The 27,277-nt window shown below is 46.3% G+C and overlaps 1 protein-coding gene across 12 annotated transcripts in view; it reads left to right on the plus strand.

Moving 5' to 3' along the window:
- The window catches only part of FRMD4A (FERM domain containing 4A), a 563,503-nt gene that overhangs the window by 445,108 nt on the left and 91,118 nt on the right, over positions 1–27,277 (plus strand). For all 12 annotated transcript variants that reach the window (XM_073328715.2, XM_073328720.2, XM_078851170.1 and 9 more), the window contains 3 exons: positions 12,676–12,760; positions 20,701–20,757; positions 24,927–24,949. In XM_073328715.2, coding sequence (XP_073184816.1) covers positions 12,676–12,760; positions 20,701–20,757; positions 24,927–24,949 — 165 coding nt within the window. The remainder of the gene's footprint in view (positions 1–12,675; positions 12,761–20,700; positions 20,758–24,926; positions 24,950–27,277) is intronic.

The following is a 27,277-nucleotide window of genomic DNA, read 5'->3' on the forward strand; positions in this document are numbered from 1 at the left end:
AGAAGTTCTTACTTGGCAAAAATCCCACTGAAGAAATTGGGAATTTTGCCTCAGCAAACGCTGAATAAGGACTTCAGGATTTTGGACCCATGGTGTATTGGACCCATTACTACAAATAAATAATAATAAGCACCATAGAACTACTGTAGCATTAATTTTGTTGTGAGAGTTAGTTCAAAAAACAGCTAGATAAATTCATGGAGGATAGGTCCATCAATGGCTATTAGCCAAGATGGGCAGGGATGTTGTCCCTAGCCTCTGTTTGCCAGAAGCTGGGATTGGGTGGCAGGAGATGGATCACTTGGTGATTGCCTGTTCTCTTCTTTCCCTCTGGGGTATCTGGCATTGGCCGCTGTCAGAAGACAGGATACTGGGCTAGATGGACCTTTGATCTGACCCAGAATAGCTGTTCTGATGTTAAAAAAACACAAGTGTTACTCTATAGATCTTGTGAAAACCCTCATCTGATGTCATAGGGCAGCATATTGTAACCAAGAGACCATTCCACTGTGGGTGAGGAAAGAAACATCCTTAGAGCTGTGGATCAGTACAGTAGTTCAGCATTAAATGAAGGACCCCAGGTATTTCTGTGACCACTGGCGAAAAGTCCGTGTTCAGAAGTCAGAGATGTACGCTGAGCAGTGGGCTCCACTATCCCCTGTGGTAATAATGAGTACTTTGTGCTATAACATGAAAGGTAGTGGGATACCAGCAGGCTCAAGAGACAGCAATGGATTACTTACCTTCAGTTTACTATCTAGCTGCATCCCATCGGTGCATCAGAGGTCTATGGCAAGGTGTAAAGGCTCTCTAGCACGCAAAGGTTATCCCATGGCTGATCTCGGCCGAAGAAAAGGGTGGCTGCTGCAAAGGAAGCAATAGACAGAAGGGTTTGTCCTCTCCCCTGCCAGCCGGTGGAAGCTGGAAAGGCCCCAGGCATTGGTTACCCAGTAATTTGGGTTGGTTTGTCTGGTTTTGAGCCCTGAAGAAAGGGGTGTGGAGAGTCCTGTAGCTGGGGACTTTATTTTTCCTTCCCCATCTAATGAATGCATGTTGGTTTACCTGGCCCTCTACTGCTAGTAGCTAAAGGAGATCCTTCCTTAATCAAGTGGTTGGGATCTGTGTTCTATCCCCTCTGTCACTGACACGTCCCAGTTGGTCATGGGATGCCGTACAGAGACAACCATGATGTTTCCCCTAGGTCAGTGATTCTCAAATTTTTGTACTGGTGACCCCTTTCACATAGCAAGCCTCTGAGTGCAACTCTCCCTCCTTATAAATTAAAAACACTTTTTAATATATTTAACACCGTTATAAATGCTGGAGGCAAAGTGGGGTTTGGGGTGGAGGTTTCAGCTCGTGACACCCCCCCCCCATGTAATAACCTCGTGACTCCCTGAAGGGTCCCAACCCCCAGATTGAGAGCCCCTGCCCTAGGTGTCTGCAGCTTTGTTCTTCTTTAGTGTATACGGCACATCACCTACTCTGGTGTTAGTGACGCCGTCATTGAAGAAGATTGAATGTGCTTGCAAATATGTCTCTTGTATTATCGCTGCTGTATACTTACAATGGACAGAGCCTGGCTTAACATGCGGACCCTAATCCGGGATATCAACATGACTAATTCAGTGCACCAGATCTTCATTACAGAGAATTCTGTTTACTGGTATTTAAGGATCATGTGTTTATTCCTCTGATATTTTAAATGTGTCATTTGCACAGGTATCCAGTAAAGACCTGGATAAAGAGCGGTTAAATAGTAATTTGCAGGAAGGTGAAACTAAGATAGAACTCTTGTATTTCATGTGAAAATCGTCGGGTTTTTTTATCCTTAAAATGCCTGTAGCAGTTCTGACGGGTCAAGTGCCCACCTGAGGCACGTCACTGTCTAAATTGCTCCAAATTTAGATTTAAAAAAGAAAAGTTTTGGGCGAAGAAGAAAAGATACCCTGCAGACTGAGAGTATGAAAATAGTAATGTCTTTGTCAGGGAGAATTTCTCTACCTTTTAGTTAATCTGAACTCTCTGGAATAATGCCACAGCCCCCACCCTCACTACACAGCACAGCATTTCTCAGTAAAACCTGCCTTGTGTTCTTGCACTTTCATCTGATTACATTACCAATAATCTACTCTGATGTGCCTCCCTATGGAAATCAGTGGGGCGGCACAGGAGTTAGTCGTGGTAGTATTTGTTCCCAAGGGCCCAATTTTGTCCTCAGACCCACTTAGGCGATTCCCACTGACATCAGTGTCTCTCTCTGTCTTAGGTTTTTATACAGTACTTCTTGGTAAGGTTTCGAATGGGAGGTGCCCGGAGAGGGCGGAACTGGTTGGTCAGATGTGAACTGCCCCATGATATTATGTTATGGTGCTGTGTGTTAATATGCATCGTAAGCCCACATGCTTTTTTTGCAAACAGGTAAAACCGTTTCCCAGTCCCAAAGAGCTTACAATGCAAATAAGGCAGTGAAACCGAGATTTAGGACAAAGATCCAGGGAGTGTATGGAGAGGACTAAAAAAGAGAGAGAGGCAGGAGGGACTGGTTGCAGAGGTAGATTTTAGGGAGGTATTTGAGAGCCATAGGTGGGCAGATGAGGACAGAGAAACTGTACCGCACACAGAGAGCAGCATGTCAGAAGCCATGAAGCTAAGATTAGGAAAGAAAGAGTGCAACATCAGATGGGTGAGGGCATTAAGATGCAAGACACAGTGAATCAGCGGAGGGATTCGAAAAGTGTAGGGGGTGATGTTATGTATGCAAAGGGAAAGGAAGATGTAGCAGCACTGTGGTCTCTCTTCGAGATGCAGGAGGAAGAGTTCAGACCTCGGGCCCCCGGAGATGAGTAGGTCACCGTATTCTGGGTGAGAGAGGACCAGGGCCCAGATAAGTGGACCATTAGAAAGTGAATTTTGCCTTGATTTGCAATCTCCAGCCTGAAACAATGGTCTGGATGTCATGGGAGGTTAGTAATTCCTATTCAGGGAATATGTGAGCAGGGAATAGATAGTGTGTGAATGGTTTATCTTTTGGAGATTCATTTCCATTTTATTAATTGACATGAAGAAACAGTCAGTAGAACTCATTCCTTTCTCTAGTGCAATGTCCCTTTGGTGAGGATATCCATCCCAGGGGTCCCTCCACTCGTTGCACTGCAGCCATTAATCCTTCTCTGCAGAAGTAGCTGTGCTAAATCAGAGTATTCATCCTGTGGCTGGGGGAGGACCTGGGGTGCTGTGAAGGAATCGGTAACACTCCAGCCCCATGGAAGCCAATAGCTTGTATCTATGGCAGAGCTTTGGTCCCCCAAAGGAATGTCCATTTCAGATTAAGCCTACAATGTAGGTTGATTGTTACCAGCTGAGTTAATTCATCATGGGATGGGAGGTCAGAAACCCTAAACATAGCAAGTGAGGGTTGCACTCCTGGGCAACCAGAGCTGCTGTAGAACAAAATGGCTTCAAGTGTACTGTAAGATGCCTCAATGAAATCAATAGCACAAGGTTCAGATGTGCTGCTGTTTGTAATTTAGCTTTACCTTGTATTCTGTCCGCACTGGAGATTTGCCCTGACTCCAGCCATTGGTGGCTCAGTGTAGCTGTCCCGGTGTGACCCCTAGTGAACGCAGGACAGACGACTACAAGCTGCTGTTTACACTTGTGCTGCTTTCAACACAGCTTAGCTCCACCAGTACTAACAGTGGCTTTGCCAGTCAACGCTGGGGTCTTGCATGGATGGCTGGCCATGAATGTCTGGCACCAGGGTAAATGTCCAGACCAGACAAGGCCTTCAGCTGCTTTAGTTTTTCAATCTTTGCCAAATCCAGTGTTTAAAACAATATTCCACCATTAGAAAAGGGCTGATATCAAAAAAATCAAAACCATCGGGGCATGGCTGTCACTGTGGGAAGGTGAGAATGAACTGCTAATGAATGCAATGTCCGTGGGGCTAGATAGACCTTTCCTCTTGTTGCCGAAATGCCCCATCACTCCCAGGGCCGGCTAGAGGACAAATATGGGACATTGTTCCCTGGAGCTCTGAGTCCTCAACCTTGCTTGAGTCACTTACGCAGCGATCACAACGCATCATTGTTATTTGTGTCATTCACTTCTGCTGGCTTTCTCTTGTCTTTGAGAAATTAGATTGAGGGTGGTGCTGACGGCAGCCTGCTGTGTTGTGAATACAGAGATGTGAATGTAACCGCACTAAATTAACCAAAGCAATGTATTCATCTCGCATGTAACGGGTTCCATTTGTCCATCTACAGTGTTCGCCACCGGAAAGAATTGAATGTAACATTCAGAGGTTTTTCCTTTTTTGGGTGAGGGGAGGGGGATTAGCGATGATGGCCACTGAATACATTTCTGGACCAGGCTGTAAGGCTGGAGAAAGGGAGGCAGGAAACTGATGCTTAGGTGAGAGCGGACGGTTTATAGGGTAATGCCTCATTCCATTGCATTGCCAGAAGTTCCTTCTCCCCTCAGGGCCTGTCTCTCTCTCTTATGCCCACTGAGGTAGGAATAGAAGCAGCATTCACAGAGATCGGAGCCAAAGGACTAATGATGAGATATTAAAACAGGGCACTCAAAATAAGTTTCACAATCCAGGGAGCAGTGCTTTCCCATTGTATTTTAATGGAAACACAGCAGATACTCTTCACCTGCCGTTGCACCTATGACAGTAGAACCCAGAGGACCCCTTGTGCTAGGCTCTGGCCATATACAGAGGAAGAACCAGTCCCTACTCCAGATTGCTTACAGTCTAAATAGACAGAACAAAGGGAATGTTTGACACCAGCAGGCAAGATCTCTAAGGGACCAGCCACCAGACTGGGCACGGGAGGCATTCCCTGTCCCTGTGCTGGAGCTGTGAGGTGACCCCTCTCTGTCCCTATACACCCCAACATCCCATCTGCACCTGGAGCTGTGGGGAGGAAGGTGTTGGAGCTAGTTTAATCAGCTCTGTGCCTATGGGGAATCCACAGCACCAGACCTGTAGCCAGTTTCTGCTCAGGTTGGTGGGGCATGGGGGGAGGGGGCATAGACTCTACCCCCATATCTCGTTATGTCTGTACAATACCATGCATGGCTATGATGCTATATAAATAACAGTAACAATAAAACTTTGTTAAATCTGTCTTCATGACCAGGTCCAATCTAGCTGCCAACCCAGGTTCCCCATGATTGGACCTGCCTCTTCCACAGACGCTGGCTAAGCTGTGCCATAAACCAGATTTTCCACAGCTGCATGTAAACAGGGTTCTTTGTACAGTGTGCACCAGGCCTGTCTGTGCTCAGGGAAAAAGCTTGGCACTCACCCGAGTGAATACGTAGCTTGTCTAGCCACCGTGTATAAATACAGTAACTCAGACTTTGTTTGCATCTTGCTGAAAGCAAAAAGACCCTGCAGACAATTTATCACTGCCTTCCCAGGATGGCCCCACGTTTTAGTCACCATGGGGAAGGTGTAATAAATGGCCTGTGGGAAAGCTCCACTCCTCTGAGTCTGTTTTAAGGCTTGAGAAACTTCCGTCCAGAAGATTTACTTGTGTGAGGACTGACCTTTGCTTGAGCAAAGGAACTAATGGAGACTTTGCTACTTAACACACATCTCTGTGTTCTGGACCTAGCCATCCATTAAACACATATCTTAAAAGCAGTTTCACTCTGGAGTCCCATAATGTAATTTCTGCCTTTTGCTTAACTGAGAATACATTTATATAAGTGAGCAGTGGTTAGAGAACAGGATAAGTAGTTTTCACTTTTTCCTTTACAGTGAGTCTTTCAGCAAAAAAAAAAAAGTAATATAAAAACTCAAACTATAAGCCACATTTTGAAGTTTCAAGTGTTGGCAAGATTGTGTGGCATTTATGAAGCTCTTAGTTAATGTAGTGAGAGGCACTATACAAAAACAATAGATGGGCAAGCTGTCAGTATGAGATTTGTACCTATTGTTTTATCTAATTAATACTTAAGCTAATGCATTAATACAGAGACTTGGTTAAAATCACATTGTCACCACCTCCACTGTCCTTCACCTTGTGCAGTTATGTCTGTACAGAGTGGGTATGCAATGCTACCACCTGTATAAGCAAGTGGGTAGATCTTCTTTGAGAGTGTTTCATTCATGGCATGTTACACGAGATGCCAGGCACTGGAGACACTGATCCCATGAGTCAGTAACAGCTAGGAATAGAAACCAGACATTCTGAGCTCTAAACCAGACGAGCTTCAAATCCCTGTTGAGATAAATGGCAAAGCTGACATTGGCTTCAGTGGGACCAGGATTTCGCCCAGAAGATTTCTGGTCAGTGTGCTCATCTGTAAAATGGATACATGAATTACATCAAAGGGATGTTCTGAAGCTTAAGTGATTAAACTTCTAAAATGCTTTGAGATCTTCGAATGAAAGGTGCTCCATAGGTGCAAAGCAGTAGTGTTATGAAGTACAGGGCACCCTCTCAGGTTCCTCTGTGGTTGGGAAGTGACTGTTGGTGGAAAAACTAAGACTACCTGACTTGGAAGGCGAACAATGGGCCATGGAGTTTAAGACACAGCATGGGAAATTCCCATTCAGACCCTCCTTTTCCACTTGGATTCTGCTGCAAATTGGCTGTTGGAGAGGAGATGGGGGAGGTGATCGTTTGCACTAGCGCTGCCTTCTAGTTCTCAGTACCTGCTCAGCCAATCGCTCCCTCCACCAACGTGTCTGTGCCTGTGGGGACTCCCCAGCACCAGAGTCAGGTGCAGAGTCAGGGTTCCAGGATGCCTTTCAGGGACAACCCCCTCTGGCCAGAACACACCTCGCTACGTTGTGCTGCTCCGTTGTTTTCCATCAGGTGATTCTGGCAGGTCTATGCTCAGCACAGCTGGGGGACACACTAAGCACCCGCGCACAGGCTGCTTGATGTCCCACCTAAACATTGTAGTGGAATGAGCACCTGCCTGAAACACCTCCCAAGTCCTCCCTTCTTGCCTGCCCATGGAACGTGCAGCTTTTACAACGGTACATTTATCTAGAACTTCTCGTCATCTCTGCCCTGCTCCTTTAAGGGGGGGTTCCCCAACTGGGAGGAGGCTCCATTGGGGAAATATGCAGCCAGAGGCTCTATCTAACTTTCCTCTCCTCTCACCACTGAGTGCTGGAAGCAACAATGTACGTGCCCCCATACAGGTACTCGGTCCACTTGTTCTTTCCTCCCAGACCATCCCCTCCCATTGTGGTTTCTGGGCCCAAAGAACCCCTTCCCCAGGTCCGATGGAAGGCTATGCTCCTGAGGTGGCTGGCCACCCCACCCTCCCCACACACACACTTCCATAAGGTGAGGGGAAAATGTGGATATGGCTCACTGAAGCAATGGGGGTCTTTCAATTGGCTTCAGTGGCTTTTGGATTGGGACTATGTAAGTCCCCCTCAACATGCAGTTCAGAAGGGTATCTGGCCCTAAGTAATCAGACCTCACACTGCCCCTGTGAAGTAGGCCCCTGCCTGTCAGTTTGTATTAATCTACCCATTTTAGACAGTTAAACTGTGGCACAGAAAGATTAAGAGATCTTCCCAAGCCACCCCGCATGTCAGGAACAAACCTGAGACCCAAGGCTCCCAGTTCCCAGCATGGTCTGCCCCAGCCGCTCGATGGATTTTTTGTCAGTGCTCCAGAGATGGTGTAAGGATGGAAAATGTGCAGTGGCTTGATAGCATGTGATGCAGGAAGAGGATAGGGAGGGGAAAAACACGTTGGCTCTGGTCAAATAATAGCCCTGGCTTTCTAGGCTCAAAGCCCTCTCTTAGTAGGATTGCATTCACCTTCCGAGTAAAACTAAATGTTGCAGCCACCATGTGACCAAATGAAAGCAGACAACGCTCCCTCTTCCCAGGCCCCATCTCCCATGTACTAAATTGCCCGTCATTAGCTTTGATTGCTGGTATCTGGTATGGAAAGAGAATAGCACCAAGTGAGGGGGTGGAACCCCACTTTCCCAGTCTTCAAAGGAGGGAGGCGTTCAGTGCTAAAATGGATGTGAGGGTTCCACCAGAGAGGGGAGATGGAAGGGGCTGTCACTGCTTTGGATTTTCATATTTGTTTCTATCTGATTACTTAGCAGATAGCAGCAGGGTCATTTTTCCCTCCCAAGGAACATTGCGTGCTTTAAATGTCAACGCTTAAAGTGTGCATCCATGAACATTAACACATGGGGTTTGAACATAAAAGCAGCCCAGCCCTTCGAGCTGTCTAAGATAATCATTTGCCACAGGATGCTAGGTGTAACAGCATCTCCATCTGATGTGCTCATACATATAATTTATTTTTGCAGAGAGCAAATCATCCCATTCGCTCCATATTATCCACTGAGGTTTTAAATGACATGGCAGGGAAACTACAGGCCGGATCCAAAGCACTGCAGATGGATAGCTCTCCCCATTCAGGGAAGTGGACACTGAATCCAGTTTTACCCATTACTTTGTTGATAAACCTGAGCGTCTCTGCTTCTTTGAGAGCTTTGCACTGCATCCCACTGAGAAGAGAAATGTTCATAGATTTTTCAGGCAGCAGGGCATGTTTTGCCCTTGTCCTGTGCCTTCTATCCTAGGAGCTGAATGTACTGCACAATAGAGCTGATGGGGAAAAAGGAAAATATATAGGTTAGAAAGAAACAAAAACAATGTTCTTTTGTTTGGAACTTTTCACAGGATTTTTTTTTTCAGTTTTACTAATTTTTTGTTTGTTTGCTTCAGTGGGGATGAGAATGCACTCTCTCTCCAACTGTATTTCTCCCCCCACCTCTGATTAAAGAATATAAAAAGGGAGGAAAGAAGTAAAAAAACTAAGTGGGTTATTTTTCCCCACCAAAGCGAACAGAGTACTTTTGAAAGTGTTTGAAAACTATTCAATCATTTTCCAAAAAAATTATTTTCAAATTTTCTTGCAAATGAAAAATGTTGACTAAAAAAGGAAAAAGCTGTACCAGTTTTGTCCAAAAAGCCAAGTTTCATTCCATAAACCCTTTTTGACCACCTCTGTACATAAGCATGAATTAAGCTTCACAACAACCAGGAGACGTAGGGAAGTGTTATTATTAAACACATGCTACCTTTGGGCAAACTGAGACACACATATATTAAATAATAATCAGGGGCAATGGAGACTAGGGACGAGGGGCTCTCTCAGAATCAGGCACCTTAATGATGAGATAATGGAACAGGGGGCAGATTTTCAAAGGTCCAAATGGCAGTTAGGCACCTAACTCCTCTTGAAAGTCAATGGGAGTTAGGCACCTAATTGCCATTCATGCCTTTGACTGTCTTCTCCCCTCTCCCACTCCCACCCTCCCATCCTCAGCTCTTATAAATCTGCATAACTCCGGTGAAGCCCATGCAGCTATGCCAGTGTCCATCAGCTGAAGATCTGGGATTTCTACAGTTGCTTGTAATAAACACTATAGCAGCAATATGTTTTGGCTGGTTGAGATACGAATTGCCATTGATCACTGCATGGCATGTCTGAGGCTTTGCTGTTTAAGAGTGAGTTGCTAATATTTAACATGAGCATGGTCTGATCCGAGCCAGACGTGCACTCCCAATTAATAGATTTTAGTGCTGTTGAAATTTTAAATGGTTCAGATGTAGTGGATTCAGAAATCCTCCAACATCTATTACATTACTCACTATAATCTTCCTGCCACTGAAAGGTAGCAGTCAAGACAAGCTCTTTGTGTTCATTACACAGTGAAATATTCAGTGGTCCATTTAATTAATGCTTAGAAAATGTATTTGGTGATGTGACAAGGGGATGGGGACAGGGAGAATCAGGTTTGTAATTAACGTGATCTTTTTAATGTAGATTGTGAAGTCAAAACCCTCCCCAAAAGCCCTTTGGAGATTTCATGCCTCCTGGTCTGAGAGTGGGGAACGACGCTGTCCTTGAAACACTTACTGGCTAATGGAAACACGGGAATTAGCTGTCTATGTAGTATTATTTATTGTTTGTATTACAGTAGCATGTATATCCCCAACTGAGATGTGGGCCCGATTGTGCTAGGCATTGTCCAAAAAGATATGCCTTTCTAAAAGCTATGCTCAAGGTCAGCCAGAAGTTATGGGCTTGATACTGGGGTTATACTGGGTGATATGCTTGGCCTGTGTGATGCAGGAAGTCCGACTAGATGATCTGAATGGTCCCTTCTGATTTAAAATGGATGAATATATGAACACATTGTAAAAGTCCCTGCCCAGAAGAGATTACAATCTAAATAGACAAGGGGTGTGGGAAAGAAGTAATATAATCCCTGTTCTAAAGCCTGGGACTAGCAGCACAGAGCGAAAGAGAGTTGCTCAGGGTCATACAGAAAGCCTGTGGCAGAGTCAGGAATTGAATCCAGATCACCTGAGTTTTAGTTCAGTGCATTAACCACAGGGCCATTTTTCCTCCCTGCTTCATCAGAGCGATTTGGTCATTGTGAAGTGTATTCTCCTTCCATGCATTTGGAACTATGGATGGTGGAGGAAGGGTTTATAACCAGTGTGCACAAAAAAATAAAAGTGCCTTCTCCCACCCCCCTACCTGTTCCAGTGCTGGCTGTGAATTCAAGGGACTGAGCTGCAGTTCTGGTATTCTGAGCACAAGAGTTCTCTGCACAGACCGATTTTCTTTTAAATAAAAACAGCAGTTTCCCTGGGTACATGTACTGTATTCTCGAGGGGTGCATCTGCTCCAGCGCCTTCCCAGAATACATTACACCAGGCAGGTCACTTGAGAACTGGGTTTTCTTTGTGCATCTGAAGTATCGTGTGCGAGCTCTCAGTTATGCTGGGACTCACTTTTACACAGCAAAGGGGTTTGTATGTGCCCACTTCAAGAAATGCAACTTCAAGAAATGCAGCTTCAAGAAATGCAACACTGCCCCCTAGCGTTGAGCAGGAGGTTATTGTTTTTTGAGCTGACGCTAACAAAGATCTCTGGCAGTGCTGCAAACTCCACTTGGGATCTGAAAATCAAACCCTTCTCTCTCCTTACCTCAGCACCAGTAAGAAAGATCACACAGCCAGCATTTAGCTGCGATGTGTGGGGTAGAATTTAGGTCTCCATTCCAGTGCGGTATGGGCTCTCGGGCGCAAGCAACAGTAATCATTTTGTCAGAGATTTCAGCAGCTGAGGGTTCAGATGCATGCAGAGAGCAGACATACCGAGAAGGTGCCTGTTTTACACAGTTCCTTTTCAGGACATAACTGAACGTGTAAAACAGTTTGGATAATATGGCAAGAGAGAAGCAGTTTTGAAGGGTCTTCAGGGGAGACTCAGGATTGGGGATTACAGTTATTCAGTGTGCATATTGCAGTCGTACCCATCACCCTAGTCAAGGTCAGAGCTCCACTGTACCAAGGTCCCACTCAGGATTAGAGTGGCACTGTATAAGCACATGCAAAGAGCTTACAAAGTAAGGCCTCCAATCCTGCTAACTACTTAATATGGGCAGACCCTGTGTGTAGCCCCCTGGACTTCAGCGGGGCTCCTCACGGGCATAGATCAGCTGGGAGGGTCAGAGTTTAAGACTTCACTGAAACTGGACCAGCTTAAACCAGCACTCAATTTAAGCCTGCATTTTTAAAGGGTCTTTCTTTTTCTGATGGACCCTGATTATACAGACAGCACTTCCCTGGCACTTTCCCACTTGTAATTGCCTCTGGTGCAGTTTGTAGTGTAGTTTAGATGGGGGCTGTATCTGCCATTGTACTGCAACTTAAAAATCAGCATGAACCAGAGTGGACAGAAGTATGATTTGATTTTTTCCCTTTCAATGAAAATACAGAATGTGCTTTAATCATTATTTGAATCCAGAGTATATATTTTTTCTCTCCCTATAGTAATGTTAGAAGCACATAAGGTACAAGAATAATTATATAAAAATAGCTTTGGGTTTTAACTGCATCTTGCATTTATTTCACACAACTTATTAAGGGCCAGATCCTGTGCCCATTGAAACCAATGGAAAAGCTCCTGTGGATTTCAGTAGTACAGAATTCAGGCACCAAAACAATAAAGAGAAGAGAATTCCATTTATGGCAAGTAAACAGAGCCCCGCGCGGATACAAAATTTGTATCCGCATCCAATATGCGATCCACAAACATGGTCCGTGGATATAAAGCGAATACCTATGGATTTGCAGGTCTCTACAAATAAAATCTGTTTGAGTGTATTTTGACTGGGTTTTTAGCGATAAGGATTTGGCTAAACAAATTTCTTCTATATATTCAGGAATCATTTCACCCATTACTAAACTGCAACCTCTTCTGGGTTAGAATGAAGCCATTTCTTAACAGCGCCCAGCAATGCTACCCAGTGTCTTAGGGCAGGGAGTGAAAAAGATGTACCAACAAAGACTGCAGAGAAAGTTTAGATAGGTATAAATATAGATAGGTATAAATCCAACACAGAAATAAAATAATCCACTTGGCAATCCTTTGCCTTTCAGCACGGTCAGGATTTATACATACAGTTAAGATGAATGATCGGGTCTTAAAGGAGACACAAATCTCTCACCAAACCACAGAATCCTCATTATAAACAAAGGAACTTCCTTAGTCCTCATGTCTTTATTGATCACATTTTTCATGTAATCAAAGTCTAGTGGTAAGTTTCCTGTGTAGCTCATCTATCTGTCCCTTTCCTTTTCAGGTTCTACATTGAGAGCATATCTTATTTAAAGGATAATGCCACCATTGAGTTGTTTTTCTTGAATGCAAAGTCCTGTATTTACAAGGTAAGGACTCCTTTGAATTAAGGAATGAACTGGGGGATTCAAAAAAATGGGGTACTCATCTGGACATGGGGTTTTCCATTTGCCCATAAGTAGGGATACTGCTATAGATAATCCGCTTCCACTACCGGTGATTCTGGTTGTAATGAAATAAAATGCCCACAGCACTTCTAAAGAAATAAGAGAGTTCATGTGAATAAGAGAGGCTGGACCGGGGTGACCTTGCATTACTAGCCTTCCAACAGTCTCCTGATCTATTTACTCTCCCTTCTATGGATTGTCTCACCCTGCTTCTGCCGTATCCCAGCTCTTTTCAGAGCATCCTCATATGTGATCTTTTGTCTATGATATGCCATTTGTTTTATCTGTTTTGTGTACTGCATGCTGGGTAATAACAAGAGAGGACTCCATGCTTGTAAAACTAAACTGGCACTTTATTCAGGGAACTATTACAGAGGCGCTGCAGCAGCCGTTAGCATTCCAGCCCTGTGCACACAGACTGACTTCCATTCCTGGTGCCTCCTCCAAACTCTTCCCTCTTACAACCTGTGCTCCTTGCTCCATGTTCCATACAGGTTGCTACAGTATCTGTCGTAAACTGAAGGATTGATTGTATGTATGATTCTTACAGGGCAGAAAATAAGTAACTTCCTTGAACGGAGTTACACCAGTGTGAAAGCTAAATCAAGCCCCGTGTCCCTGGGGAACAAAAGAGCCCTTTAAAAGAGTAACCCTAGCACAAATTGAATGGTGCAGCTATATCATGAACACAGCTGTGCAGGTGCATCATGCTGCAGGTACATCATGCACAAAGCTCACATTTCTGTTGTGAGCTCTGTACAGCCAGTGGGGTGATGGTGCACATAGGCTATCTGTCCTGCACACTCCTGTCCTGGCCCCCCATCTCCCCTCCTGCAATCTTTTCTAGCCTTTGGAGTTCTCTATGTGTTCCTGAGGCAGAGGCGGCTGACTAGCCTGGCCCATGAAGAAGACACCTTCAATACTGAACCTAGAGCACACCATCAGGCTCTCTGTACTTCACAGTCAGTATGTGTTACACATCACCCTCTGTGCCCAATCCACAGAGGTGATGGGTGTATTACAGCTCTTGGCTTGAAGAGCCTGGATCTTTAGTTCAAACTTTGGAGGCTGATGCTTTTAGCTCTCCAAGGTCCCTGGCGTTGGAACAAATAGTGACTGCCCCATTTGTACAGCAGCTTTCATGTGAGGTTGTCAAGGTGCTTTATAACTATTAATTATCTCAGAAGTAGATTATCATCTTCAATTTATGAGTGGGGAACCGAGGCACAGAGAGATCGAGTAACTTGCCCAGGGTCACATAGGAAGTGTGTGGCAGACTAGATGCACTGAGCACAAGCCATACGAGACAGATGAGGGCTTGAACAGGTGATTGGAGGCCAAGAATTCCTCTTGAGTTGTAATCACCGCTCTGACAATGACTGTGTCTGTAGCCATGGACAAGTCACCTTGCCCCTCTGCCTTCTTCTTGACAGCTATAAAATAGGGGTAATACGTGATCAGACATACCTACATCTAATCTAGATAGTGCTAGTTCTTGCAGCCCATCCATTCCTTTTATATCTGTCCGAGTGCCTCTCACAAGAGTGCTGGGATGCTAAATAATTCTGTTTGTAAAGTGCTTTGAAGATGCTGCTGTTTCACTTTCGCAGACAATGTGGGAGTGTTTGCATCCAAACAAAAACGTCTTGGACTGAAAACGAAAAATTGTAAAACATTTCCACTGTGACATTTAATTTCCACTTCAATCCCCAACCTATCACTTCAGTCTTCCGTCCCCGCAATGCCCCCTGCCTTTCTTTTTCTCAGCATACCTACATTTTTATGGCCTAGCCAACTTGCCATTTTCTCTTCCACAGAATCTGTTAGAGGTAAAAAAGAACCCTGAAAATAAATTGAATCACATTGTGCCAGAGGTAGATGTGAGCTTGAAACTGAAAGTATATAACCCAGCCAGTGTTTTTAAAAAAAAGTTCTGCTTTTGCATAAAGAATAGAAACGAGTGATTGTTGCAGGTTACCCTAGCAGTGGTAGTGAGAGGAATCCACCAGAAGAGGGTGCCCTTGTAGCTAACGTAAATGTCAGGATCCGGAATGGCTTCCCCTACCCATTTGGGGGGAGGGAGGAGAGGAGTGAAACCAGTACATGGTGAAATGTTTTTGTGCCAAAAATAATCTGGCCTTGTGAGCTGTTGAAAAAACACCAGCCTGTTGTCACTAGTTACTGAAAACAAAACTAGCCCTTGCGCAGAATTTAGTGTGAAATAGATAAGGAGCTTCCTGGCTCAGAACTCAAATGTGTTGAGATGAGTTAAGCGCTGCCCAGAGGCAATGGGCCACACAGTTGCTTTCTCCTATGTGGCCAAGAAAATTGTCTTGTGAAAAAGAAAAGGGGGCAGCTCTGAGTCATCTGATTACCCTGAAAGTCCTGGTGTAATACGTGCTTGGAGTGGCTGGGGGCTGGATTTGCTGGTTCCCAGGGATCTATGCAGATCTTGGGGGATCAGGGCCATCTGTGCAGAGACCTTGTTCCTCCACACAGCTCCTGGAGCTCCATCATACACCCTTCACCCCCATTGCATCTGTGCTGCCTTGGCAGCTTGAGCTGAACCTAGAGAGCCCTGCTTGGAAGCTGGTTGTTCTAGGAGGCTGTGAGGGGGGCCCTGGTGGGTGTCTCTAGTCTGGGAATCGCTGGGAAGCTGGGCCCTTGTCCAGAACTATTCCCTGTCCACCTTACCTCTTCGCTGGCAGAAACCATCCCTAGTGACTCATCTGCCAGTGAGGGAGCAGCAGCTGGAGAAAGTTGAGAGGGATTAAGAGAAGAATGAGGGGGGATTTGATAGCTGCTTTCAACTACCTGAGAGGTGGTTCCAGAGAGGATGGTTCTAGACTATTCTCAGTGGTGGAAGAGGACAGGACAAGGAGTAATGGTCTCAAGTTGCAGTGGGGGAGGTTTAGGTTGGATATTAGGAAAAACTTTTTCACTAGGAAGGTGGTGAAACACTGGAATGCGTTACCTAGGGAGGTGGTAGAATCTCCTTCCTTAGAAGTTTTTAAGGTCAGGCTTGACAAAGCCCTAGCTGGGATGATTTAATTGGGGATTGGTCCTGCTTTGAGCAGGGGGTTGGACTAGATGACCTCCTGAGGTCCCTTCCAACCCTGATATTCTATGATTCTATGATCTGAGAACAAGGGTATTATGCTTGTCCCAGCGCTCCAAGCAGGGAAGGGACTTGCTCAGTAAGAAACGTTACACAGGCTTTTGGCTCCAGTTGACATCAGTGTACCCCACAGTGCCATGTCCTAATCCTCACTAGCAGCAGTCCCTTTGACTTCAATAGGATCACAATTGGTCGCTCAGATTTTGTGTGTGCAGAGCAGGTGCTTAGCTGCCAACTCCCTGACTCTAGGCACACCTGCACATTTACGTGCTCAACTGCGCAAATGTAGAAGCAAAGCTGAGTAATATCATTGAGAGAGGGTTGTTTTGTGGTGAAGGCACTAGCCTGGGAGTCTGGAGATCTGGGTTCAAATCCTGCCTTTGTCACAGCTTCCAGTGTGACCATGTCTGTGCCTCAGTCCTTCCCCCTGTGAACTGGGGAGAATAACCATCCTTCTTCCCACCCTTTGTCTGCCTTGTCAGTTAGGGTGTAAGCTCTTTCTAGCTGGAGCTGCCTCTTGCTTGCGGCACGTGGCACAATGAGATCCCGATGTTGGCTGGGGCCTCTAGGTGGGACCGCAATACAAGTAATGCAACCTTCCATCGAAGCTGGATGCTCTGGGGTCACAAAGCACAGCCCAGCTGCCATTCCCCAAAGGCAGATGGAATCCAGGGGGCCGATAGACAATGCCAACCGAAATGCCCTTCGTTTGTATCATTGCTTTCACTTAGGTGTGGGAAATCCTGGCTCCTGACTCCAAATCCTGGCTGCTTTTGAAACCCCCCAACAACTAACGCTGTCAAAGCCCGTTAGAGACAAGGCCCATGGGGTTTGGGGATGTTGCCCGTGGGGTTTTTGGACAGCCGCGTGGTCCCTTGGCTGAAATTTGAATCCATCTAGCACCGTCTCAAAAGCTTCCGGCTGTGTTATTTTTTAATTAAAAAAGCGAAACAACCTGCCGCATGCTAACATGTGTCTTCAGGATTTCCTAGATCCCAGGCAGGAATGAGAATGAGGGTTCCTGGTGGGAAGGTCTGGGTTCCCCACACCCCAACCCCACAGGAACCTTCGCACACAAAGAATACAGTGTCTGTCAGGGTTGCTAACCGATGGCCCCATCCTGCTGCCCCTGGCAAAGGCCTCACTGACATCAGTGGGAGCGGGATTGGGCCCTGGGCCGACAGACCATTATCTGCATCTGTGATGCGATGGCGGGGACTCTGCAGGGATGGCAGCGGGGCAGGGTCCCATGAACCTAGCCCAGCAGTAACTTTGCAGAGCTCCGCTTTTCAAAGAGGCCACGGTTCGAAATGCTTACTCAGCCCACTGGCGGCTCCAGCCGCCACCGGCTCTGTACGCAATGCACTTTGGTGCCCAGGGACCGTCCTTTGGGAATATTGCCAGGAAAAGCTTATGCTGCTGTTCTTATTCTGGAGGAGGCTTAATAACAGAAAGCGGAGGGGGTGGGGGGAGTCTAGAAATCTGGGTCGATCTATTTCCGTCTGACCTCTCCTGAAACCATTACTTTGCACATTCAAACCTACTGTCATCCGAATACAAAAATAGCCCTCTCTGACGGCAAGATTCCCTCCCGGGGCCTTCCCAGTCTGACTTCCTGCCTCCCTCAGGTTTTGGTTTGTTTTACAACATGTGTTTGAATTTTAGTGCCTGTGAAAGATGCTGGGGAAAAGCGAGTTGCTCTTCTCAGTCGGAGGCCAGGCCGGGGCGATGCTGTGGAGAGATCGGCCAGGGAGCCAGAAGGGAGTTCAGTCTCCGTGCGTAGACAGTGCTTGGCCACACTGCTGTGCGATGGTGGATGGGAACTGGGCAGAGGCCACCAAACAGCCATGGAACTGCGCTAAGGAGGGCCCCTCTGTCACTCAGTCCATGCATGGAATTCCCAGAGGCCTTCTGGGTACTGAGGAACGGGGCTGTACTCCCACTGGCCTGTGGGGCTTAGCTATACTGAGGGCTTTCTATAGAGCGTAGCGGGTTTAGTTAGTAAGTGCCTGCTTAGAAGGTGAGCTCCCTGGGGATTTGGTACGTGTCTGGGCATGTCAATCCTATACCAATTGTCCAGAATAATAGGCAATAATCATTCCCATTAGCTTGAGATCCTTCCTTACACTGCAGGGCTTCTACTGCTCACCTAGCCATCACCACGGATGGCTCCTGGAAAACTGGGGTGAGGAAATATGTTCATTTGGGGCCAGGTCATGCCTGGCACCGGCCATGGCTATGCGGAGAGGGAGCAAGCATGAGGCGCTGTCCCCCATCTGCATGGTCCTTATGGCTGGGTCAGGCAGAATCAGAATCTCTGCACTCAGTGGAGTGCCAGGACAGTGCCATTTCTGCGTTCCCTGGGGCTGCGCAGTGCCCCAAAAGGAGGGGGAGACACGGGTAGAGCTGGCTGGCTGCAGAGCAGGGCATAAGCTGTACCCTGAAAGAGGTGTAGGAGAGAATGTATTGCCTCTGGGAGGCCTTTTGGCTCCTGATGCTGTGTGTCTCCCTCTGCTTCTCTTGGGGTATGTCTGCACTGCAGCTGGGAACGTGCCTCCCAGCCTGGATAGACACCCACTCGCTGGAGCAGACTAGCGGGTGTCTGTCTGCCCGGGCCGGGAGACATGCTGTCAGATGCAGCGCAGACAGGCTCTTGGGATTCTGCAGCCCCACACCACCCCTTATCATGGGCTGTGCCTAACTGGGCCCTGCCTTTGTGCTGATGTAACTTGCACCCCCCACCGCGTTCCCTTGGTGCATACTCGTCATTCGTGAAATCACCCCAAGTTCATCAAACACTGAAGCAGCAGCAGAATCCGGGGGAAGCAAGAGGAACCTCTTCACTGCAAACTACAGAGCCTTTCTTTGCTCCCACCTCAATGCAACCCCCAGTGGATCATCAGAGAGGCGGTGAGGTAAGCTGCTTTTCTAGAAAGCTGGCTTTGCTGAACCACAATGCTTACACAAGAGTACCTCTGTTTGCCAGGGACAGAGCCAGCACAGCTCTTATGGCAGTGGTCCCCAAACTTTGTATCTCGCACCCCCCCTTACCTCTGTCTGCGTCCCCCCTCCTGGAGCTGCAGCCCCAGCGCCAGGGGGCTGAGGGAGTGCGGACAGGAGTAAGGGGGCTGAGGCTGGGGCCACAACTAGGGGCGGGCATGGAGCCCCGGGCGCAGGGCTGGCAGCCAGGATCCCTGGAGTGGGGCCAGGAGTGGAGCCCTAAGCACAGGGCTGGCTTGGGTGGCGCTCCCTCCCCGACCTCTCTGGGGGCTGGCCCAAGCCCCAGCCACGCCCCCCTGAACATTCCTTGGTGCCTCAGTAGGGGGGCACACCCCTCAGATTCGAGACCTTTGTTTTACAACTTGTGAAATGAGCTGTGTCCATTACCTGCATGGAGTGTATCATCTAAATTTAGATCTCAGGTCCCGGATGCACCTTTCTTTCCAGAGACAGTAAAGCAATTCAAACATGAACTTAAATTCCGAGAGCCCTGCAGGAACGTCCAGAGTTGGAATCCGCCGTAAGGCGATTTGGACAAAGTAAGGCTCTGACCCAGGTGCCCCAGCAGAGCCCTATTGACCTCAGTGGAGTTGTGCGTGAGTTAAGGGCACTGCCCATGCAGATGCAATTGCTAGATCAGGGCCTACATCATGTGGCAGCAGAAAGAAGCACAGTTTATATGACTTCCCCGAAAGCTGAGGGAGACAAGGTGGGTGAGGCGATATCCTTTATTGGACAACTTCCGTTGGTGAGAGCGAGAAGCTTTCAAACTTTACGGAGCTCTTCTTCGGGTTTGGGAAAGGTAATCGGAGTGCCACGGCTAAATACAAGGTGGAAGAGATTGTTAGAGATGCTGGTTTGACGTGTCATTACAACCTCTAACCTGCTCACTCTCCTTTCTCCTATGCTTGCAGAGCGTGTTAATTGCCCACTTCGTTTTGAATATTTCTTGCAACATGTGTTAACTCCTTACATCTGTTTCCTGAGACCTGTTGCTTGGGGAGTCCAGATATGTGTGTTGTGGGGAGGGGAAGTTGAACTTGTGGCTGAAGCCAAAATCGCAGTTTCCCTTTGCTGCTTTTCTTGGTGCCTGGATCCCACAGTGATGAGCATTGTAAGGAAGTGCTTAGAACAGATCACATTTGACTACCATGCAATGTCAGGAATACGATTTCAGTGCAAAACCATAAATCAGTCCAGGCAGTTGTGGGAGAGAGATGGTTGTAATCAGCCCACTGGGTCTAAAACCTTCCTCCGGGAGCTCAGATTGGAATCCAGCATTAGCATGGGCTCAGCATAGCACTGGCTGGGAAATCTGAGGCCCGGTCAGTTTTGTGGGGCTCTGGATTTTATTGCAAACATAGCACACTGGGGGGGAAAAGCCATGTTCCCATGAAGCCTGAGTGGTATTTTGGGACTAGAAAAATATTACATACTACCTTCTCCTAAAAGCACATGGGAAAGAATGATTTCTCCTCCTCCCGCGCCCCCTCCCCTGCAACTCCTCCAATCCACCCTGGTTGAGCTCTGATGTCACGCTTCATTTACCAGAACAGAGTTCTGTGTATTTTGCTTTCTCCACATCGCTGTGAGCAGGTCCAGTTGGTCCCTGGGAGTAATGGGAACCCTTTGAAGCCAAGCCAGAGGAGAAGGCACATTTCACTGTGCAGGAACGAGCAAGTTCGTCTTGGGGGAGCTGAAATTTAGTGAACTCTGCTTTTTTTCCCTTCTCTTTTCTTCCTAGGAACTCATTGAGGTTGACAGCGAGGTGGTGTTTGAATTGGCTGCGTACATCTTGCAGGTAGGGGTAGCAGCTGTCTCTTGTTCCTTCTGTATCTGCGATGCTTAAATCTGTTGTTGGGGGTTCAGAAATCACAGACCCTCAGAGTGGGTTACACCAAGCATACAGGAACAGAGAAGATAGGGTGTATTTTGCCAAGCTAGTGGGGAAAAGCTGGAACGCTTTAGTGCTGGATTGTAACCCTGCTGTCCCAGCCGAGCGAGGGGCATTGATTTGCTGCGCTGCCCCAGGAGCAGGACGGGAACCAGCTGGAAGTGGATGTGGAAGTGAGCTACCCGGCACAGATTACTTCCCCATCCACTTCAGCTCCAGTGTGCTGGCTGGCACGCTGGGGCTGGAGCCATGGTTCTACTCACTCCCACCCTATGTGAGGAGGGGAATAGCAGCCCAGCAGCATATGCTGTCCTCCTCCTTGGAGATTCCAGCGATGTGTGCCATCCACACAGGGATGTAAGGGGGTTCGTTGCACCCCATCATTCCCCTGTACTGAAGTGTACAGTGAACCTAATTTGCATCCATATCTAGTGATACTTTGCACGTCTATAGCACCGTTCATCTGAGAATCTCAAAGGGCTTTGCGCACATTCGTCATGAATTAACCCTCACCACATCAGCAGGTAAGAACCCAGAATACAAGCCAGATCTCCTGATGCCCCAGACAGGGCTGTGCTCAACCGTTAGACCATGATTCTTTCCTTTCATATAGGGTGACCAGATGTTCCGATTTTATAGGGACAGTCCCAATATTCAGGGCTTTTTCTTATATAGGTGCCTATTACCCTCCTCCCCCCGTCCCGATTTTTCACATTTGCTATCTGGTCACCCTACTTTCATATGAGACATAAGTTTCCAAATTCGCTGACTACCCTGTGTCAGAGCCAACCCAGTATCTAAAGGAAACCTAAAGTGAAAATATTAAATCCAGTTTTGAAAAGCAAGGCCAGGTTCTGCTCTGTCACCAATTCTACAGTGGTGTAACTGCACTAAATTAGTGGAGTTGCTTCTGGTGGACACTGGTGTGGGAGGAGAATCAGGCCCACGGTTGTGCCTGATTTTGAGATGTGTTGAGGACCCACAACTCCACTTGAAGTCAGTGGGAGCTGCAAGTATCAGCACCTCTGAAAATGAAGCCTTAAATTTCCACCTTAGGATTTGGCTTCAGAAAAGATTTGTCAGGTCTTATTTTATCCAAATTAAAAGACTGGCCCAAACTAAAACCCTGGAAAATTTGGATCTGGAACCAGATCTGAACTTCGTAGTTCAAGTCAATCTCCAGTTCAAAATGAATCACTTATTCCTGGGCACTTCAACAAGCTGGAAAGGGGATGGGAAGTTACATGGCATGGCGGGATTCCCTTGTCCACACAAAAAGAAAAGCAGTTGAGAGGCAGCTTTATACAGCCCAACAGGAAACACAAAATTCTCCCAAGGCTTCCAGTTCAACTGGGGATGAGGATTTAATATGTCTATAAGTATGTCTTCACTGCAATTAGCTCGAGTTAGCTATGTTCAAGTTACTCCTCTCGAGTTAGCAGCGTTCTTATGAAAACAGCTGCGTCCACACTGGTGCTATACTTGCTCATGTATGGCACAACCCATGGTTTTTCGTGCTCTCTTTTAACTCAGGTTTACTCTGCAATTAAGACAAGCCCTAATCCTTCAGCAGATGAGCAGCAAAGTTGTCTCAAACAGCACTGATTCCCTATCTGCCCTGTACCATTTGCACCTATGCAGAATGTTACCAAATCAAAATCCTCCATTCCCTCACACAGATGTAAATGGCCAGCATTTTGCACTGACTGCCCAAATGTAGATGACTGGCAAGGTGCAAGACTCTGGAATGTAACCTACAACCTAGAGATCAGGGTAAACTGAAGTGGGCCAAATCCAGACCTGTTGAGTGCAACTCCACTGGCTTCAGTGAAGTTACACCTGCTTACACCAAGATTGAAGTTGGGCCTATGATTTTACTGAGACCACCTCTTTATTCATGAAGAAGGGGGGGATGATGCACCAATTATCAAGAGTGTTTAGTAGTGTTTGTAGTTCAGTACAAGTGACCTGGCAGGAATAATTCATAAAGGCAGAGGGTGGGGGGTTTGGGGGCATGTCATTCTTTATGGGCGGTAATTATCATGGGAGAAGATCAGAGATAATGGTCAGCAGATTTCTTCTTTTTCTCCTCTTCTCAGAGCAGTTTTTAGTCTCTTTCCAGTCAACCATGAGACTCTGATCCTAAAGGATCTGTGTGGAACAGCCAAGCCATCTCATCAGCATACGTTAATAAATAGTAATCATTGCACTGTGTTACAGAAGCAATTAGTGCTGGGGAGTTTCATTCTTCATTAAGATCAATTTTAGAGTAATATAGCAAAAATGAGAGAGAGAGAGAGAGAGAGAGAGAGGGAGAGAAACAATTAAAAGCACATTATAGCAATTGCGTATTGGCCTGCTGGGTGAATACACATCTCAGACTGCAGGCTCATTGTGAGAATTAGTGCTAGGGATAGGAATCTATTGTTTGTCCCTGCATCCTAATGGATAACTTGAGCAATTAGCAACTATAGATGTAAGCCCCAGCCAGTATGCCACTGTATGCCTGACTGCTGTGATCTGAAGTATTTACCATCACAAACAAACACAGGATATTACACACATTGGGGTTGTAGTTTGAAGTCAGACTTAATGAAATTAAGCAACATAACTGTACTTTTATATGTGACCAAGTTGTAATTATTACAACCTTTGTGTGTGATACGCTCCAGTAGAGAACAAGGTGGATCGTTCAGCTATCTGTTTTGATTCAGTACCTGCAATGCAGAGTCAGCTTGGGTTAGCCATGCTGCAAAGTCAAACCCAAGTTACTGTGTCCTCACTGATTCTGCACTCACCCTTGTGTGTCGCTAGGACTTCTGGGGGCATATCCCAGGCTTCTTTGTACTGCAGTAGCCTGAGCAACTCTATGATTCATTCTTAGTGAATTTTGAGAGAATTTGTGTGTTCTGTGCACACAAGGGGACGTGTGGGAAGGCATTGGAGGACTGTCAGCGCTCAAGTGGTTCAGCTTGTGTCCTCCCTGCAATGTAAGTGGGATACCCAAATGAAAGCAGCAGCTGAGGTCTAGCCTGCACACCCAGCCAGGCTAACTAGCCCTGGTTTAAAGCACCACTAAACTTGTGTGAGAGGATTTTGTGCATGGACCGGAGGGGAATTACAGGCAACACCCAAGTAAGAGTTCAGGTTAGCTCTACAGTGAAGACATGCCCATTGTGGAGGCTCCATTACTGGCCAGTTGCAAACTAAATGATTACAATGCTCTGTCTACACTATAAATTTAATCATGTTAAAGCAAAGTGTGTAACTCTTGGTAAATGTTGACTTTCTAATGGCAGCCACTGTGTATATTGGGAATGTGACACAACCAATTTTGGGGATGCTTCAGATATCAAAATATGGCTACAAGACTCGAGCAGATACCAAATTCTGGTACTGATGCCATCACTGGAGTGGAGCGCCACACACCAGTATAGGATTGGACTCTGATGTTGATTGATAGATCACAATGCTTTCATGGACGAAACATAAAATATATACTCAGTGTTTCCCAAAGTACTTAATTAGGTAGGAAGGACAGCAGTTTAAGAAAAACACTGTGTCTAACAAAAAGCAGAATGGGAAATTTAGATATGCAGAATGTAATTACTCAGACTGGAAACTGATCCAAGCAATGGGGCTAATACTTGCAAAAGGTCTCATGGGGTTTTCAGTGACCACAAGTCACTTGGGCTTTGGAGATCTTGTAGCAATGCACTTCCCCTTAACCACACAGAAGTAATGGTTTAGTACTAAGAACACACTTACTAATTCACCAGCTCTACTTCCTACAGCACTTAGCATAGGTATCCACTAACAGTGTAGAGTCATCAGCCCTAGTACTTGCTATGCCTAACCCTATTTGATTTGTAAGATCTGTGCAGATTGCAGCCCAAAGTGGTATGGCAAGCCCGCTTAGTTTAAAGGGTTGATACTGACATTACCACTGAAATTTGTTAAGTAAGGAAACTATTGTTGACTGATATTTGTAAGTGACAAATCTAGAAATGTATCTTTTCTGAATTAAATGTTGCTATTTTAGTGACAACTATTGGGTTTTTTCCATCTTTTTACAGGAGGCGAAAGGAGATTTTGCAAGGTAAGTTTGTTGAAAGTTCTCTCAGTGCCATTATTTGTTCTGACAGTGAAATTGATTACATCTGCTGGAGGACTGATGTGACAGTTTATAACTGTATTGCAATGGGGAACTCTTCACACTGTTAGCCTAGACATTATATTTCCTGTAATAACTTAGGTCCAAAATGCTGCCCTGGCCCAGACCACATATTGAAAACAGCATTGTTTGTGATTACATTGTTTATGAATTTCTTGATGTGTTCGTGAAGTTCAGGAAACAGGGTAGCCTGCAGAAGGAAATTACTGAGGAAATGACTCCCCCACAGTCCGTGTTGTAATATCACATGTCCAGCGGGACTTGATGTTAAAAGTCTCTCACTAACTGGTATTAGGTGGCCTCTGCATGGGGGGACCTCTTAGTTTGAGCCTGATTTTCAGAAATGCTGAAAAATTTCCCCTGTGGCTGGGGTTAGATGACTCGGGGGATTGTTAATGAAACGTACAGCATCTGAGTTACCAGCACAGATCAGGTCCAGGTCAGTAGTGACTGAAAGTCATTATCATCTGATGGCTGTTCAGTGCCCTGTGTAAAATCTGTGGATGCTCTCACTCTGATACTGAGCAGACCTAGGTCCATGTTACAAAAACAAACCCCACCATAGATTACGCTGTACTACTCTCAAACTGACTGCACCTGGAGTCACCATCAATCATCCTTGCGGCTGATCTCAGAAGGAAAGCCAGCAAATGGTTGGGCAGGGAGGCATCCCCTAGAGAAGGTCCCTCCAGTCAAGGCTGAGATGCATTGGCAGAATGCTCACAGTGCTACTGGGATGAACAGAAGATTGTGACTAAACAGAGGACCAGATAAAACGAGACTTCATTCTCTGGCTCTGGCAGGCTAGGATCTTTAAGCAGCACTAACATAAACTTAATTTTTTTTAAAAACTGGAAAGATGGAACGTGCATTACAAATACTGTAACCTCGCCCTGCAACAACCAGGAATGTGAGATGACACTCAACAAAAAGGAACTTTGGTTCTGCCCTATCATTTTTCAGAGTCCCAGTCGGCTTGCGAAATCCTGACATGTTTGTGACAAGGAGACACAAGCCTGATCTTGCTTCATTTCTCAATTCCAACCATTTCAGAGCAGTGTGATTATCAGCAGTGCCATTTAGTTAGGTAGCTAGGAGAGACATTCAGCTATTTTATCATGCAGGCTGATTTAAAACACATTGTCAAGTAAGGGATGCTTTCCCAGTTCAATCAAACCCCATGATAACCACGTCCTCCATAGCACACACAGGGTTATGAACAGCAGAGTGTCCTGTACATAAAAAAACATGCACAGGCTGGACTTGAATAAGGTTGAGGACTGAGCAGTTTGGGTGAGGTGGTTCAGAGGATTGGATGTAGAACCTTTCACTTTTAGGTGTCCGATTCCAATCCAGTGCAGAGCTGGAAGTAGCAGTGGAAAGTTTTCACCAACTGAAGGCTGTTCATTGCTCTGTGTCAAATGAATTGGTCAAGTTTCAACATCACAGAAAACCTCACCCTAGGTGGGGCTAAATGGTCCTCCATGTGAGGGTGAAGGTAGTACCTAGTTTTTACATGGTGCTCTTCATCTGTAGATCTCAAAGCATTTTAAAAAGGGTCTCAGTATCCCCATTTTACAGATGGGAAAACTGAGGCACAGAGTGTGGCAATGACTTGCCCAAGGTCACCCAGTAGGCCACAGCTAGGAGTAGAACCCAGGTCTCCTGAGCCTACTTCTGATGCACAATCCAGTAGGCCACACTGCTGCAAGGTATGCTCCCTGTGTAGCCAACTAATTTTGATAGTGAATGAAAGTCTTCATTGTGTCGTGGTCTCTGTGAGTCTGATGGTCTCGGTGTAATGTCTGCTTTCCAAACCCCACCATTATAACTGGCACCCTGTTGGCGGTCTCATGATACAGAGGCCAAGATATGAATGGGCCTTGGAGACTGACCTCCATGCCTGTAGGCTGGGTTTGAGGCATGTTGTAGGAGCAACATAGGAGAAGCTTGCACTGCTTTATGCCCTTTCTCCAGGGACATCCATCCAGCACCTTTCATGAGCACTTCAAATTCACTAGAGAGGGTTTACTTATTGGGTGAAATCCTGACCTTACTGCAGTCAATGAGAGTTTTGCCTTTGACTTCATTGGGGCCAGGATTTCACCCACTGAGATCTGTGCTTATGGGTTTCACCAACACAGCAGTGTATGAACTTGAAGTCTTAGGGATAAATTCAGCCAGATGCAAGCAGGGGTAATTTTGTTTATAGACAATAGGAGTTGTACATATGTATGCGAGGGCTGAAGGTGG

This window comes from Lepidochelys kempii, chromosome 1 (assembly GCF_965140285.1).
Source record: "Lepidochelys kempii isolate rLepKem1 chromosome 1, rLepKem1.hap1, whole genome shotgun sequence".
Taxonomy (NCBI): Eukaryota; Metazoa; Chordata; order Testudines; family Cheloniidae; genus Lepidochelys; species Lepidochelys kempii.